Source organism: Tympanuchus pallidicinctus, unplaced genomic scaffold, assembly GCF_026119805.1.
Source record: "Tympanuchus pallidicinctus isolate F22 unplaced genomic scaffold, pur_lepc_1.0 scaffold5, whole genome shotgun sequence".
In the NCBI taxonomy this organism is placed as follows: domain Eukaryota; kingdom Metazoa; phylum Chordata; class Aves; order Galliformes; family Phasianidae; genus Tympanuchus; species Tympanuchus pallidicinctus.
This window is the reverse complement of record NW_026294769.1, coordinates 35,374,537-35,393,111: the sequence shown is the minus strand read 5'-3', so window position 1 is coordinate 35,393,111 and position 18,575 is coordinate 35,374,537. Positions and strand designations below refer to the sequence as shown.

At 40.0% G+C, this 18,575-nt stretch overlaps 1 protein-coding gene across 32 annotated transcripts in view; it reads right to left on the bottom strand.

Annotated features, from left to right (window-relative positions):
• Window positions 1–18,575, bottom strand: part of DTNA (dystrobrevin alpha) — a 215,476-nt gene that overhangs the window by 72,556 nt on the left and 124,345 nt on the right. For all 32 annotated transcript variants that reach the window (XM_052703253.1, XM_052703250.1, XM_052703252.1 and 29 more), the window contains one exon: window positions 17,645–17,725. In XM_052703253.1, the coding sequence (XP_052559213.1) occupies window positions 17,645–17,725 (81 nt within the window). The remainder of the gene's footprint in view (window positions 1–17,644; window positions 17,726–18,575) is intronic.

Below are 18,575 nucleotides of genomic sequence, written 5' to 3'. Positions count from 1 at the left end.
GCACTGACCTTGGTGCCTGCAGGGCTTTTCTCTCACATTTTATCACTCCTCTCCCAGCTGCTGCTGCAGTGTTTTTCCCTCTCTTAAATCTGCTCTTTCAGAGGCACAAACTCAGATCTGGACATGGCAGGATCCTTTTGGAGAAGGCTAGAGCTCTCTCTGATCTAACATGGGACTCTTCTCACAGCTACCCACCCCTGCCATGTAAGCACAACACAACTACAGAGCGCACAAGGCAGACGAACAGCACTACAGACAGCTGCCATTCACTTATTTTACACAACAATCATTAGTAACAAATGCATTCTTGGAGGAGGCACAACCCGAATCATAGAGAATTAAGATTAACGTATGGAAATACACTCCAAATAACAAATGTTATTTTCTTCAGTGAAACTACTTCACCTGGTAAAACAGCATTTGGAGAGAGAGACTATTGCCAATGCATCGTAAATGAATTGGTCTCTCTCTGCAGCATTTAAATGTGGATGGAAGACCACCGTCTCAGTCTGAAAAGTGTTTTGCATTTTCCTCTATCCAAAAAGCTTTTATACATTCCTGAGGATTTTCATCCTGCCATTCTCCCTTTATTTGTGCTCAGAACATCCTTTCCTATTGCTTTTTACTGATTTGATACTATGAAAAATAGGAATTGGAAGGCACAGGACAGAATTCCACCATTCTACAACTCTGTCAGAAAGTTGATTTTTGAAGGAGGTACACTTGATACCATTGGAGAGAAGTTTGGACAAAATTATATTGCTTACTATAAATGCATATGACAGTTTTACCAATTTGGATCTCCCTTTTCTCTCCCAAGAGTTCTTTAGCTTCTACATTAGGAGGAAATCAATGCGCTTTCATTTTAATGGCTATTCTTAAATAGTAGCTTTCTGTTTGGTAGATTACAGTATAGACAAAGTGTGAGATAAGAGATGGACTATCCTTTTTTACTCAGCTTAAAGCAAAGAAATTAAAATTTATTTATAAGGTGAGAAATGAAGTCTTCCTCCCATCATGCAGTTTATTTATAGTTACCATGAGATACAGAAGCTGTGAGATAATCTTGGATATATCACTAATCTCAAAGGAGGCAGATTACTTCAAACATCAGCTGCCAAGAAATGCCGTTGCCTGAAGCAAGCATAAAAAAGAAAAGTGTAGTAGAAGTTATCTTCTAAGTGGAAAAAGCAACAATAAAAAAAAAACAAAACAGAGGAAGAGTTTGTGTGCTTAAGCCTTCTTAAGATTAAACCAATTTACTTATGCAAAAAAACAAATCTTTTCTACAGTATTTTTTGTACTCCACATAAACCATGAACTCTACAATGTTATTTTTCCATTTATTATTAAATGAACATGGAAGAGAACACTGTGTTTAATCAAACACGGGAAGCAACTAAATTATGGCTTTAATAATCAATTCAAATTTGCTTAACTTACAGTAGGCCTAATTACATCTAAGGTAAATATGCCCAACTGACAGTTACCACAGAATTCCACCTTGACAGTGTTTGTTGGTGAATATAAGAACAACTTTTAAAGTAGTATTAACTTAAATCATTTCAAAAATCTAAGGATACATTTCATTACAATTTTAGTTCAGCACAGTTCTTACAGATGTGCCTGAGTTTAAACATACCAGCATTGTAATTTGAAATCAATGGCACTTGAATGTATTGCAGGTATTCAATGTGGATTTCATTAGAAGTGAAAGACCTACGCTTCCTTGTCTAGCAATCTCCTGGACATTATAAAATGTTAGATGATTCTTCTCTTTCAGATTAGAATCCATGAACCCATCACCAATGAGGGTGTGCAGCCATTTGTCATCATCGCTGTTGTGAAGCCCTGGGAAGTCACTCACTCTTTCTGCTTGACTCCTCTTTTCTGCTGCCAGGAGGGTAATGGAGCACTGAACAAGGTATTTTCTCACTACAGAACACCTGTTTGTGGCCAAGCTGCCCCTCATACCAAGCAGCTGCAGCATGCTCAGTAAAAGCCTTAATGTTTGTCCTACCACTATGCAGACCAAAGTGCCAACTATGATGGCTTCACATTTTCTGGTGCCAAATTACATGAAAAAGAAAATGTAACAGGGTGTTAGGTCTGTTTGGCTAAAAATGAGGTATTCCACCCTTTGGCTGGGTATGTCTGGCAACGTCCATAGCCTGGCACACCCAGGCTACGCTCACTACCCAAATATCTGAACCTGCTCCTGGAAATGTCTTCTATGCTTTGCTTCTACCTCCCTCATCTGCTTCTGCTTCCAAACACAGTTTATCCAGCACAGTGACTTCCAGCACAGCTGGGCACCCACTGGGCAGCTAATCCAGCAGGCATGGCATGTCCTAAGCTAGTTTTGAGTGCTCTGCAAGCTACTAACAGCTCTTGGGCTGGTCATCATTGCTTACCAAAAACTCAAGAATGGTGAACATCCAGGTTGTTGCCAAACATGAGTTCTTTTATTAAACATATATATTATAATTTGTGTGTATGTATATATATGTACATATACACATATATATGTATATGTATATATACACACACAAATTATAATTGCATCTTCCTGCTACTTCATATGATTTCTAGTTTGTAGATGCAGTGATTGCGAGTAAATATTTTAAGCTTAAAGACGTAAGTAACAAAACATTCAGAATATTTACAGACATTCTGATCCCCAAATGCTTTAATTTTTTTGAAATATGTGTATTCCCACATAATAGTAAGAAAGATTGTAAGAGGATGATACACTGAGGTACTGGTAATCTAGAGCAACCAGAGACAACGTTTCTGTATTTCTTTGTAGAAATCAAATTCTCAAAAACTACCCCAACTCAAGCTGAATTTGGCAAGGGATGTGAAGGGTAACAATAAAGGCTTTCAACAGCAGGACAAGCTTAGTAGGCTAAGTAGGCTTAGTAGGCTATGTAGGCTGAATGGGGTATGGCACCCATAGACAAAAAACATAGGGAAGGCTGAGCTACTTGAAGCCTTCCTATCCAGTCTTCACTGACAAGCTTCATCTTCAGGAAGATGCAGATCCCTGTGATAAGTGGGGCAGTCAAGAAGAGGAAGACAATCTTGGTTGAGGTGTTTTGGAACTGGTTAGAGGACATTTAGACAGACTGGACACTCACAAGTCCATGGTACCTTATATGCGATGCACCCACAAGTGCTGAGGGAGCCAGGTGATGTCACAGCAAGGCCACTCAATTACCTTTCAAAGGTTGTGGCAACAGGGCAAGGTTCTTGAGAGCTGCGAGAAAGTTGGTGTTAATCTCTTTAAAAACAAGCAAAAAGATCCAGTGATCTAAAACTTCATCTCAGTCCACAGAACGGGGAATGGAGCAAATCCTCCTGAAGTCATTTCCAAGCACGTTAAGGACAAGAAAATGACTGGGAGCAGTCAGCATGGAGTTATGAAGGAGAAGTCATGCTTGACCAACCTGTCTGCTTTCCACAATGAAATGACTGCCTCCCTGGACAAGACAGAGCAGTAGATATTCTTTATTAAGGCTCTAGAAAGGCTACTGACACAATTTTCTATCATTTCCTCACTGAAAAAAAATAGCTACAGACTGGACAAGTAGAAAGTGAGCTACACTGAAAACTATCTGAATTGCCAAGCTGAAAATCTTGTTAACAGCAGCACCAAGTCCAGCTGGAGGCCAGTCACTAATGGCATACCCTGAGGCATAATACTGAGGCCAAAGCTGTGGAACACCTTCATTAATGACCAGGATGATGGGACAGAACGCACGCATAGGCAGTATTCCTGAACTGCTGCCAAAGCTGGCTGCTGGATGCCTGGAAATCTGTAGGATAAAATGTATAGAGCTGAGGTGATGGATTTCAGGGGAAAAGTTTTAAACGTTCTCCAGTCCAAATTCTAGGCTTGCATTCTTGTATCTTCACCTACTGTTCTGCCCAGAGTGAAAAGTGAGTTATTTTAAAGCCTTTTGAGATTCTGATCACTCAGCGCATTAAACAAATGTGGCCTGTTGGACGTGCCTGTCAACTTGGCCAAGTGCTATTAATGAGGAAGAACAGCTAGATAACAATATGCTGAAATGTGGTCTTTTTATCCTTAATATGGCAACCGACAAAGCCACCAATGTATAAGATCACATGGACATCTCCAGTAAAATTACTGTCTATGTTAATTACATTTACATAAAAGCTCCTTCTCCCCCCTGCTGTCTCTTCCTGCCTATTCTATCTCACCTGTACTGACAGAAGGGCTCTGTGTGGGTGGCTGAAGAGGCCAACAGTCTCTCCAGCAGGCACCGCTAATGACAGTCGATCCTGTAAGGGAGAGCAGGGGGCAATGCATCCCACAGTGCTGGGCTGGGGAAACGGCTGCCACTGCTTTTCACCCAGCTGCTGGGAAAGGGGTTCCTTTTTTTAAACACTCTTGGAAATCGTTTATTCAAAATGCTGAATAAAGTATGACATACATAAATTAAAATAAGAAAAAACATAACTCTAAGCTCCTTAATGTTTTTGTGACAAACAGGAGAGAAAGAACATTCAGTTAAAACACTGCTCTGTTACTAGAAGACACGTAGCTTAAATCCACACATTATATATCACTTACCTGTTTTAAAACCTTGAACACATTCATAAGTCAAAGACCAGCGTGTCAACAGCGGACATGCTGATATCTATATTCCACATCCAGAAACTTTGTGAATTCTGCCCAAAATGACAATGGTACCCTTAGATTATTCATCTCCCTTATTTTTTAATATCTCTCCCTAACACCACTCTAGTAAGAAATGCCTCATTTGAGGCACTGCGTAGTCAGGCCTGAACGTGACTAAGTATTTCCTTCAAATGGGGATATGAGGTAACAAAACTTGGTCAGTAAATATGGATGATACAGAACATTTCTCATTTCTCTTAAAACAAGGGCAATTAGCCTTACATCTGAATTTGTATTTCATCAGCAAAACTACAGCATTTCAAAATTTTAATTAGATATAATTCTTCTGTAATATACTGCAATAAAAATATTTTAGGAAGATGTTTCTGCACTCTCAAAAGGAGGTAAAACAACCTCCAGCATGGGTGATACCGTACCTGCAGCTGATTTGCAAAACACCATCTCTGTTATACCTAACCGGTGACAGAAAATGAATTATGGAAACCTTTAAAAAAGTGTTTCCAGGAAAAAGACATGGTCCAGCACTCCTATTTATGAGATTATACTGGAAGTTCAGAAATGGCTGAGTGTCTGAGAAGAAAGCTATAATTTTACAGCCTGGCACAACTCAGCTTCTGTGCAATAATCCAAGGCAAAATAGCTTTTAAAGAAAAGACAGAACAGAGTGCACAAGCCTTCTGTCCAACATAGCCTTGACCACAGGATGGCACTACTGGGTGCATTTTAGTAAATGCAGCACACATTGGCCATTAAATTTTAACTCTGTATTGGCACAACATCAACCAAACTAACACAAATCAAAGGTTGTGTATTCCCACTGCTGTCCCCAGAAAACTGCCTTGTCCATGAATTTAGCTGAATATGTGCTTGGAGATTCAACAGTGTGAACAACCTATAAAGGCTATTACATTTGATAGGCAAATAATGCTAAGAGGTTAAAAAAAAAGGGCAGAATAATCTTCATGTTGGGTGTCCTTTTTACGGTAATAAAATCTCCTCTGGAAATATGTTTCTTCAAGTGCCAACTCTGACTAATACCGCATCTTTTTCTCCTAAGTATCTCCAATTTTTTCTTTTCTTTGGTACTGCTGCTCCCAGCTGCCCTCTACCCCTCAGAACCTCTCCATACCACAAGAGACCTTCACCACAAGAGACCTCTAGCCACCTTACCTGCAAACAGTAAGTGTAAAGCGAATGCAAATGCTGAAAAGCTGAGTTACTTACATTTCCCGCTAACCTTGAATTAATATGTGTTACCAGCTCTAAGGATACAAAATGTTAGTCCTGCTCTTACAGTAACTGCTGCTTTCCTTAAAATCCCTGACACTGGAAGCTTGTGATGGCAAGTAGATATTCAGCTTAACAGGTCTTTATAACCCTTTCCTCCCTCATGGCCATAGAAAAAAGTTGACATTACGTTGGCAACCTTTAAAGTTCAGTCATACCACGAAGGTCAGAGAAAAAGAATGAGCACTTACACACTCAAAACTGCTTGAAGACAAAGCTCTCCCTGGCTCATCTTCTGCTTTTCAGAGTTTGACTCATGCCATTTTTTTTGTTCCTAATTTTTTTTTTTAATCATTTAGGGTTGGCAAGACTGTAAACAACAACACAAGGTGCAGAATGCTAACGAATAAGGAACTGCACATCTCCCTGAATATCAAAGTAGTATTTTACATATAAGCATATTGTTAAGCTGATCCTTTTTATATTAATTTATTTCTTATATAACATGCAGTGAATTTGGCCTACAAAATTTTCATCAAATAACTAGAGAAATATTTAAATTCATCTTAATCCTTGAGTAAACTTGCTCATATCAGAATTGTATTTTTCACCCCCCAGAACAGAAGTGACACACAAAAAAAGAGATGATATGTCCCTCTCTTCTGTTGTCAGGAGTTAAGACCAATCCAGAGAGTTGTAGGAGCCCTTAATTTATGAGGACAAAATCCCAATATCAACCTCAGCCGTTAATAGCAAGAGCCTTGAGATAAAGTTGGATGTTCCTGTAGCATGGGACATAAGTGAAAAAAAACATCTTATGGCTAAAGTCATAGGGACAGTTCAAACTCCAACCTGATTTAATCCCTTGCTGAGATTGGTAATGAAAGTGCTCATTACTGCCACAGGTTCAAACTTTCACATTTAAACATCTATTACATTTGAAAACAGGATGATTTATTTGCCTAAGAAGTCTTTTGGGATCTGAGTTACAATCAGCTCAGAGATGGATCCTGGTATCCTGAAGATCCTTTTCTTTATGTTGAATTCATTTGATGAGACAATGTCTAATTCATGCAAACTATACAGAACTTTTGACCAAATCCTATCTCTGTGTTCACATAATCTTTGCGCATTTGCTCTCCTGCCATACCCCAAGCAATGCCTTCTCCAAGAGCCAGCACCCCAGTCTCTGGCTGAATCATTCAGAAACCATAACTCCAGAACCAGGTGGCAATTACAGTGGCTCCTACTTCAGCGATTTGTGGTACCATGCACTAAACCATCACATTTCTTAAGGAGAGATACTTGAAGATTAAGCCAGGAAAAGGAGAAAAGCTCCAGTTAACATAAACATTGCTTAACAATCAGCAATAATGAGAAAGGAAGCAAAAACACAGAATGTAAAATGACAGATAATCAGGATTTAGATGAAGCACCACACATCTATATCCCTTCTCCTTTGTGTGACAGAAACTCTCTAATGATGTTTTCAGGGCCCCTAGATGGAGTAAGAGCCTCAATGTACATGGCCACTTAGCTGTCATCCTTTACACACGCAATCCTTCAAGATATCCTACAGATTCAAGACAAAATAAAGAGTTTCAAGGTAAAATGGGCATGAATGAAACAGGGAAAACTAAACCTGTGGAAGATCAGCACCTTTACAAGAGACGTACTATGATACTAGCATTTACTTCTTCTTACTACTTTACTACTTTATTGGAAACCGAGTTCATTCTCTTCACTAAGAGGCTGATTCACTCCTCTCCTCGTGACAGTAATGTCAGTGGATTCAGCAGACTTTCAATTTGTAAAGGCTGAGTATCCCTAGAACTTCTGCTGGAATTAGCCACACTTCACACAGTGATGGGTTTGAGACTCCTGGCAGCTCCCCTGCTACAAGCCTGTTACAGCCAACAACAATATCACAGGTATAACTCAGCTTGAATTTGGCCTCACAGTGGCTTAATTCAGCATAAACAAAACCGTCTCTGCAAAGCTATTGTACATCACAAACAAGTCAATGACGGGAAGCTGAGCGGCCATTGTGTAGCATCCCATAATCACAGTGAGAGCAGCACACACTGAGGACATTATATTACGCAGTCTCCTCACACTTTTAAAGGTGGGAAATTATTTTTATGGCCAACATCTTCTGTTCTCACAATTTGTCCTGGCACGCCCACATATATGCCATATGAAATCTTCCACTAAGAATAACAGAAAATGATAGTAGGTACAGCTGGTATGGAAAAATAGGTAACAGTAAACTCAAGCTTCTCTTTGAATATTCTAGGCATTATGAAGTAGACCTTTATTATTACAGGTACACAAATTGCCCTTTGGTGCAACTCTGAATACAAATGAATCACAGAATGGCCCGAGTTGGAAGGGACCTCAAGGATCACGAATCTCCAACACTCCCAACACATGCAGGGCCACCAACCTCCCCATGTAATACCAGACCAGGCTGCCCAGGGCCGCATCCAATCTGACCTTGAACACCTCCAGGGACGGGGCATCCACAGCCTCTCTGGGCAGCCTGTTCCAGCACCTCACCACTCTCTCGGTAAAGAACTTCCCCCTAACATCCAACCTAAATCTCCCCTCCCTTAACTTAAAACCATTTCCCCTCGTCTCGCAGTTATCAACCTCTTCAAAGAGTTGATTCCCCTCCCCTCTGTAGGCTCCCTTTAGGTACTGAAAAGCTGCAATGAGGTCACCCTGCAGCCTTCTTTTCTCCAGGCTGAACAAGCCCAGCTCCCTCAGCTGAACATGGTTTTAGAAGGGGAAAAAAAAAAACTTTGGGAATTTCAGAAGCAGTGAATTACAGTAAAAAACAAGATCAAGGCCTACATTCTGACTTCCTTTCTTTACAGTACTTGCTCTCTTCACCCTAAAGAAGCCCACATTCACCACAAACAGCCAGCATGCCTGATGACTCCACAGCAGTTATATTTCCAAATGGTACTGGAGATGGAGTCTGAAAGGGAATGAAGAAGTATAGGAGATGCATCAGATCATCTAGGAAAAGACTGCAGAAGAGACAACTGGTTAGGAAAGTTGCATAGTGCCTGGCCATTATTCAGAGCTATGTGACAGCATCAAAGCCAAAAAACAGCAACAAACCAACCAACCACGAACCCTCAACAAAATCCAACTCAGCAGATGCTGTGGAAAAGGACACTTTTAATGCAATACTACAGGACATGGACAAAATGCTGGAGCTTATCTTCTCAGAAAAACAGTTTTCTGCAAGGGCTTCAAAATTGTACACTGCTCTCAGGTATGGATGGAGTTCACATGTAGATCCTCCTTTTGCTCTGAGTTCAGAATAGAGGCAGAGTAGGTTTGAAATGATGGACCGGATCTCCCTAGGAACAAAGTACTGCAATCACCCAATTTACTGATATCTGCTCCAAGGAAAACTTCTATTTTGTTTATTTCCCCTTTCGTGGATAAATATGACGTAAAATGATAAAAACTGAGAGAATGACCAACATGTGACAGGCATGAAGTCACACTGCTTAATGCATTCTAGCACCTTATGGAGGTACTCGCATGACACTGGGAGAGTCCAGCAAAATACCCATGTGGGTAGGACAGTCTCAAGGGTAAGAGAGGAAGCGCCTGAACACAGGCTTCTTGCAGCCAAGAGGGAAATAGCAGGAAGAGCAGTTAAGAGCATAAGAATTGCAAAGAAGTCAGAGATAAAATGCATGCTACAGGTAATGAGGTGATGCTGAAGAAGGGGCAAAGAAATGATGATGGAGGAGATTTAAAAATATAGCTACAGTTTGAAGGAAAAACACAAGAGGGCAAAAGAAGTAAAAGCTCTCACATGAAGCAGAAGCAGCTCCCAGACAATACAGCAATTCTGTTATCATCAAGATACCCATTTGTTTTCATGAGATTGCATGTCTGCATGTATGTGCATTTTGCAATTTTCAGAATGTCTAGAACAGTATTAAGTTAATAATTGCTTATTTTCTTTTGTTGTGAATTTTCCTTAGGAGGACCAATGTGAAATAGGATGCATTTTCTGGTTTTGGATTTCTAAACCAAAGCATCCTGGGTCGAAGGCAACTAATGCCTGACACCAGCAACAGATGTTCAGAGACAGCAGCTGGTAAACCGAACAGACTGCCCAGTCTCAATCTCAAACCTGTATCAGAACAGCCATCAGAGATAATGCAGTGAATGGCAGCTGTATCAGAGTTCAGGAAGTCAGTCAGAAAAGATTTTCAGCTGTGATTCAATTACAAAGCTGTCTGCATAGAACTGGGGCTGAGTCACTGGTGTCGTGGAGGGCAGCCTGTAGGTGTACTGAGGATGTGGTCTATCTATGTGTCTGCCAGCTTCTGACTCAAAGGATGCCAATCCAGACATCTTCCTCTGCAAGGGACAAAGTAACATGAGCTGACAATTTTCTGCAACTCAGTTCTTAACAGGAGCTACTTGGAATAATGGGTGTGGCTGAAAAATCAATCTGGGAGCACGCAAAGAGCTGAGAATTTAAGATACGCAGCCTTGTTTGGATCACTCTTTTTGACACTGAAATGAATTCCAAATGTCCACTGACAGTTCTTATGCTAATCATGTATGAGCTGGAATTGCGATGGCAGCCTTTAAAAGCAAATAATCAGGGATCAGAGACACTGCAATCCCTCACGTAATAACAGTCTACTTTGTGCCAGCATCGAAGGAAGGCTGAACTGCAATCAGTCCTGTGGAACATGTCAAATATACAGCTTATATGACAGGTATTAGGATCTGTCAAGCACATTAACAAACTTTTACAGTTAAGAGAAGAAAATCTGAAACCATTTTCAAGATATTGTGCTGTGAGTGAACACTTACAGCCTAAAATCTTTATGAAGGATTTGTCTGCAGGGAATATGCTAAATCAAGCCCTTTTGAACTTTTGATTAAATAATTGATGCATAATGCAGAATGTGTAATATATGCATCCTTTTCCCATAGTTGCCTGGAAACCCATATGGGATGGTACTAGCAGTTCCAAGAGCATTTAGCCTCCAAGTCGCTAGTAAAGACAAAGGAACAAAAAAGTTTTCAAAATCATTAGCTCATCTTTCTTTTCATTATCCAAGTACTGCAGGATACCAGAATTAGTAACTTACACAATGTTCTTGTAATATAGTAATGTAATGTAGAGTGCTATTTCTTCTTCATTTTTTTAAAGCTGTATCTTCAAGAGCTACATGAATGACTAAGTCTCAGTTTTCTTAAAAAAAGAAACAAAAAAAAAAACCCTCAGGCCTCTACATTAGCTTAGTAATATTAATAAGCAGATTGTAGAATATCCAGGAGGGTCAGCAATGACAAAAACAAAAATATAAGATTTCTAAGCAAATATCCCAGGCGACTGATACTGAGGGTTTAGAAGAATATAAGGGTGCCATGATAAAAAATTCAAGAGGCAGACTGTTTTCCCTGGAAATAATGTTTCAAATTGCAGCCAAGCAGACCTTTTACACTTCTCAAGTAGGCAACATTACTTGTCATTCAGCTTGACTGCTCTGTGACCCAGCCAGAAACCATCTTGTGCTTTATTGCTTACAGGATGGAATGAAAAACATGATAAAAACCTACAATGAGAACAGAACACTAACCACAGAACCTGACGATGATGGGGGATTAAGTTATTTAACTTAAACAACTCTACAATTATGATAATTTGGAGGCTCTGCTTGTGATGGTCATCTGAAGAGAAGAAGGAATGAGGGGCAAGCACAGAAGCACACAGGCTATACAGTCCACGAGAACTATTAGGCACAATATTGCCACAACAAAGATCTTCATGGGATTCTTGCACACTATCAAATATTTCTTGTGGACTCCATTTCATGTTGGAGAAAATGAAGTTACTGAATCAAAGAAATAATAGTTTTCTATTATGGTGGCAAGATTCTATGATTCTATGTCTTATTAATGTAAAGAGAAGCAATTCCTGAATCGATTAAAATATAAAGATGAAAGATCTGATGATGTTTATTAACAGGCCAGATCCGGACGCTTCTGAAAACCCTCTTGCTGTGTTCCCCAAAAGAGAACTTTTTAAATAGTTAAGACCAAAGCATATTTTCTCATGCAGAACAGAAAGTTGAAACTGTATCTAGTAACGTCTTCCTAGGCCACTGGGGTAAAATAAAGGTCACAGCACCATTTCCCCTGTGGAATCAAGACTTGCATATCTTCATTCCCTTTCCTCTTACCACAAGGACCAGATACTGCAACACTTCATTTTGTGGGGAATGGCAAGTTGAATGGGAAAGCTTAAATACTTTTAAGTGCTAGTCCAGTACAGGAAAACAGAGAAACAACAGCATTCAGCAGTAATTTCACTTTGATTTAATAAAAGCAAAGCTTTCCTTACAAGTGATTGCTATCCTGACAGGGGCTAGTAGCTCACAAAGGCCGATTACATCACTTTATACCCAAATTGCCAGTTTCTAAGACAAACCAGCAGTGTTACAGAAGGTATAAGAGCACAGAAGGTAAAAAGCTTTAAGAAAAGTATCTAAAAATAGTGTGTTTACAATAACTGTCATTCATTTTCAGTGGGAAATTATTATATTTCAAGAGGGTGAGAAATGATTCTAACTTAAAACAAATGTAAAAAGGCAGATCAGATCAGAGAAGCACCCAGGAGCATGTATTGGAATTAAGCTGACATGCCTCCATGCTTGGAGGTGATTGCTGAAACCCAGAGGAGGTAGGAGGAAGAGCAGGGTAGAGGTGGAAAAGGCTGCCCTGGACATTCACAGGGTCTCCATCACAGCCAGAGCAGCCACACTCCCCGTGTGGAAACAGCCCTATTACGACTTGGATAAGACAGACCAAACCAAACCAAATTCACTCACACAGAAAAATATTGAAGGCAAAGAAACAGACTCCAAAACCCTAAGGTGCTGGGATTAAACGACAAGAGGGAAAAAAAAGCTTCCTTTTTGTCTGAATTAAACGTCTTATAACAATCATTGGCAAGGCTTCAGGTTCAAGCTTTCAACTGCCAGTGATTTATTCTGACCTATGGAAATCAGCAAAATTTGCTCTCTGCAGCCAGAGTCAAAGAATAACCTCACAACACATTCAGAAGTTCACCGAGGACAGCAGCAGTTTTCCAGCTGTACAGTTCTGTACAAGTGAGTGATGTGTAATTGTATAATGGTTTTGATTACGATATGTTGCTACGTTCTACTCCTGCTGCCACCATAGCCCAGAGGGAATCTGCATGTTAACATGACATTCCACCTCAGATTGTTTCTCTCTATAAACACTTGGATTTTAATAAACCAACAGAACAAGGACGACTGGGGATTACTGGGAATCATAATTTTTTGGTGTTTCCTGCAGACCAGTGAATGTTGAAAGATAAATGCGGCTGCATTATAACTGGACACTCACGCCTCCTTTTAGGAAAGCGTTATTATTCTTCTGTGTCTGATTGTTATGGATAACAGCTTTAAGGCAACACTGTCAAGGTGGCATCTTCCTTACATGGTGAACGTACACTGGATGTTTCAAAACCTGCTTCAACACACAGAAAGTCAAGTAAAGGACAGTACTCTAATGCCCAACTTTGAGAAACATCAGTCTGCAGGGTTTGAGTTCTGTGACTGCTACAGACCTCACAGTGCTTACCTGTGGCTTTCCTATCTCTGCCCTTGACAGTGGGCCTCCTTCACATACTAGAAAACATAGATGAAGTTCAGCCAGCTGCATTTTGTACATTTTGTACAGCACAGACATACTGTACTTTTGATCAGGTTTCCACACCTGCTTCCTCATCATCCCAAATAATGAAATTTAGCCTCAGATGGTTAGAGTATTGCTATTCCTGATACTATATCCAACATGGAGATTCCTGAAAGCAGTCACAGTCAGCCGACATGCTCCTGCTTTACATTCTTAGATCTGAAGATAGTGCAACCTGCAGGAGGGTATTCTCTGGGGTCTGTCTCTCCAAGACTCGTCTAATTCACTTGAAATTATTCATGCCCCCATCGTAAGTTCTTAAAATTTCTTTTATTTTTTTTTCTTTTTGTAAAGTAGAGGTATCTCCATCTTGTGCTGGTCTTTATGATTAAGAGAAGACTACTGCTATTGCAAGGAGATGTGCAAATCAATAAGCAAGTAGCACATACTCATCTCTTTCTATACTGAACATTATCTAGAGTTTGTCTTTTCATTACTTATATGCTTAGAAATTGTTACCAGAAATAGGGAAGCACAAAATGAATTTATATTTATGTTGCAGTAGTAAAGCTTCCCAGCTTTCAGAATGCATATGTGCAGAATTTTGTAGGTCTCTTGTTTTGGGATGTTTGCATCTCACATTTGGGTACTAGCAGGTACAGAGGTGTGCCCCAATAGTTTGTCAATATTATTGTTATTTATTGATAGTATCAACACAGGAAAAGAAGAATACTTAAAACTGAAGGAAGCTCTCCTTAAAAAAACAGCACTGCATTTTTTTCATATTTATGCACATATTTTCTTACTTCTTATGAAGAATTTGTTGCTTCTCTGAAGAACGAAGCTGGATTGGATTCAATTCTGTTCTGTTTGACAAATAACAGCAATGACTGATATTGATTTTTTTCTCACACTGCTGATTTTATTTAAACTGGCTGTTGGTTTAAGTGCTCCGAGAGATTTTTATGGAAGGAATATTTTTCACTTTTTTTTTTCCCCTAAAGTTTTACAGAATATGGACCGTTTTGAAGGATGTTTTTAAAACACCTTTAGAGGTATCTTCCTCTTGAGAAAGTGAAATAATTCAATGATATAATTAATTTGATCAGTAAGTGCTAGTATTCAGAGCACAACATATGCAGTGATGTTCTAGCAAATGGTGGTAAACTACCACTTTCTCTATAACTTTTGGCCACATCATTTGAATAGCATAAGGAGAAATACTGCAGAGAACAGCTCTGAGATTGCCAGTGCACCTTACCCCATTACAGAGTACTCACATCACCAGTAAAAACCACCCCAATGATGTAGGTTTCAGCAAAATACTCTTTCATAGTGAGAAGACTTCACAGTGGGTGGCAGGGAGATGACCCTCCGTGTGTCCCTGCTTTAAAGGATGCAGAAACAAGCACTGCATTGTTTGTGATAAGCACAGCCACCTGATATCCAAGGACTGTCACACTCTGTTCCATACTAATGTGCACCTCAGGGTAAAAAAAGCCTGTGTTAATAAAACCTCTGCTCTGCTTTTCTTGGAAGAGCTACTTCTGGCACTTAGAACAGCTCTTTGCTTCCATCCTCATACATCTCCAGCCTGCAGCCAAGAGCAGCTCCCTGCAATTTATTAAATTAGTTCTCTAAAAGAACCCCTTGCACATACTTTTTTCCAAGCAATTCTTTTTCCCAGTGACTCCGGGCCACAGTGACTGAGCAAGAAGCTGGTCAAGGTAGTGCAGGAAAGCACAGCTGAAAGAAGATAAAGATGGCTTGGGTGACAGGAGGTGACATGCACAGGAGTACAGTGTGACTGCCTTTGAGCTTTTCCTTCTTATATTCTCTTGTATACAAAAGAGCTCAGATACAACAGAAAGTTCTTTCCCTATGTCACTTTTTTTTCCTCCTGATCTTATTACTGAGTAGAGCTTAATGGCAATTTCTGTAGGAAACGAGTCACTAACATGAGGCAGAGGTCAGACATTAACCACTTCAGACCAGTACTTGGTTCATTGGCTCTGTGTTTAGAAGCTCTGCATTGTACCACCACTGCACAGTGAATGAGTGACTCCTCTTCTTCTAGTGAGAGGAAGCTATGTGGGAGAGCAGAAGTTGGACAGAAATGAGAAGAAAATTGTACTTTATGGAGAAAATACATGCTCAATTCAGCCTGATCCAGAGCAAGACAAATTATTCCTTAAGTTGCACAGAACATAATTCCTAGGACATTTTTGTTTAAGACTTTTTTCCCCAAAAAGGGCTGATACTGTGTAACTCTTGATGTAAGGCCACCAAACCACTTACCAATGACAGCCAGAAGGCAAGTACCACCATGAGGGACTCAGCACAGACTGGTCAACTGAAGGCTACGCGCATTGGTTCTCTAATATTGGATGTCAGGGGGAAGTTCTTTACTATGACAGTGGTGAGGTGCTGGAACAGGCTGCCCAGAGAGGCTGTGGATGCCCCATCCCTGGAGGTGTTCAAGGCCGGGTTGGATGGGGCCCTGGGCAGCCTGGTCTGGTATTAAATGGGGAGGTTGGTGGCCCTGCCTGTGGTGGGGGGGGGGGTTGGAGATTCAAGATCCTTGAGGTCCCTTCCAACCCTGGCCATTCTGTGATTCTGTGATTTTAATACAAAGAACAGAAAGAATAGTTCCACAGAAGCAGTTCACACTTAGGAGGAATAAAGTTGAGATTAACAACCAATATTTTTAGCCAGTCAGCCACTCCCAACAATGTGGCTATCTCATTCTTAAGCCTTTTCATTTGCTCTGTATACAGTTACCAAAGCAATTAGTCTGCATCTTTGCTATCACTGTCAACTTAATTAGTTATTTCGGTCGCTTCAGATTATTGAACTGTTACCATGAAAACAAAGTGGAAATTTCATCTTTTTAAACACAACCTAAAAAAGAATTAAAAAATGAACAACTGAACACAGCATAATAGTGTCTCTCAATGCACTGGCTCTTGTATGGGTAGCTGCTGTGTAGGTACTAAACCCCTCCCAAGTTTTGTGTCTGGCTGCTTGCAAAATGGTACTAATCTGTCAACTCATACTTCAGCTAACTACAGATTCAAAATATGAGAAACACACTGCAGAAGTGATTGAAAGACCAAGTAGTTAATAATCTACTAAACACTCTCAAAAGACTTCTCTGTCACAGCTTAGTCCCTGTAGTATGTATGGACAGCATGAATTAAACATTTCTGTAACACAGACACGTATAACCTCAAAACCAGGAACTCCCTCCCAAGGGGTTAATCCATATCAACAGAACATTTCTTAATGCATTTACCACCGTGCATAGCACAAGTGCAGCCAGCCTGTCATTCTATTTTAGATACGAAGACCAGGTAGGATGGGTTTCATTAAACTTAATGTAGAAAGATTCAGTGAAACACATAAGCCAAAACTCATCATTCTACATATTTGAACAATATTTTAGATGGAGAATAAATGATACAATCCATAACAGGTTTTATATGCATTGAAATCCATTAAAGTTTATAGGTTTTCTCATGAATGTGCTAATAGAAATTGAAACAGTAAAGGAAGAGAGACCAGATGTCAGAAGAAATGCTAAAAAGATCACTAATCAAGTAGGAAACTTCTTGGGAATTAGAAGTTCTGGAAAAAACAGAGCTGAGTAATACTGCACATACTTTGCTGCACCCCAGACAAGTAACAGAATCACCTTTACTCCATCACAGAGTTACTATAACAATTTGCATGACTGCTGAAACCCCCAAGTATTACTTAAAAGAAAACTGGAGAACACAGTGAGCATTCATATTAGTTAAAGCTGCAGCCTGCATGAAAAACCAGTGCTTCTATGACTGAATCAATCATGGGCACGTGAGAGACAAGCTCCTTATATGAACAGGCCAGTATTTGAAATCTTCCCAGGTGCTCTGATTGGTGCCTTTTGCCATGCCAGATCCAACAACCCCTTTTGGGACTGATCTGAAAGACAAACTGTAATGTAATGGAAATATACTATCAATAGTATAGGAAAGCTGACATACTTACAGTTGCATTTTTTCTGAACAAATCTAAGTTTACATGCTGTTCGGTAGGTGGACAAACGAATGCGATCCAGATCTTGAGCCCCTAGTGGAAGAGAATAACAGCAACATTTGTACGGAATATGACCTATGTGCATCTTTCATAACAGGGAAAGCAGAGAACACAAAGAACACAGCAGTTGAGTCATAAATTATTTTCAAGGCTATCTCGTTTGAAGGGAGGGTAGTGAGGGGTGGGCAAGAAGAGGTAGGAGCTACAGCTTTAAAAGACTTTTGTGAGGGAAGGCAAGAAGTAGTCAGCCCATTGTGTCTGTCACTTTGAAGAACAACCTGGTCAAGCTGCAGGCTAAATGACAACGGCCAGGCTCCAACACAATGAAAATCTTCATCTGATTTTAATACTTAACAACAAATTTTGGCTGACATGCCAGATCACAATAACGTATTGCCAGCAAACCAAATTAGAAACAATATTGTGCCCTAAGTAATAGACTGATAGCAATCCACAGAAGGGAGCAAAAATACTGCAAGGTGAGGCATCCTCCAATCCATAGATGCGCGTTCTCTGCAACGGAGACCTCAAATAGTCAGCTCTCTGGCTCACACACTGTATGGTCCGGGCTGTTACAACTTAAAGATTCAGCAAGATTTCCAGAGCAGTTATCCAGGAGATACAGGTAGAAGCTGATTGATAGCTATTCCACACACAAAAGCAACACAAAGGGACCAAAACGGGGGCAGGATGTGACACAGTGCCTTTAGGCATCTTGCTGCTGTGTATCACTCATAACATTTTCAAAGAATCTCAGAAAGTAGATGAGTAGGTCATTAATTAAATGTTTCTCCTTGGCTGGTATGTCTTACCCAAGAAGTATTGTTGCACAGCTACAGTATGGCCTATTAAATACAAGGCTGATTATTAATTCCATTACACA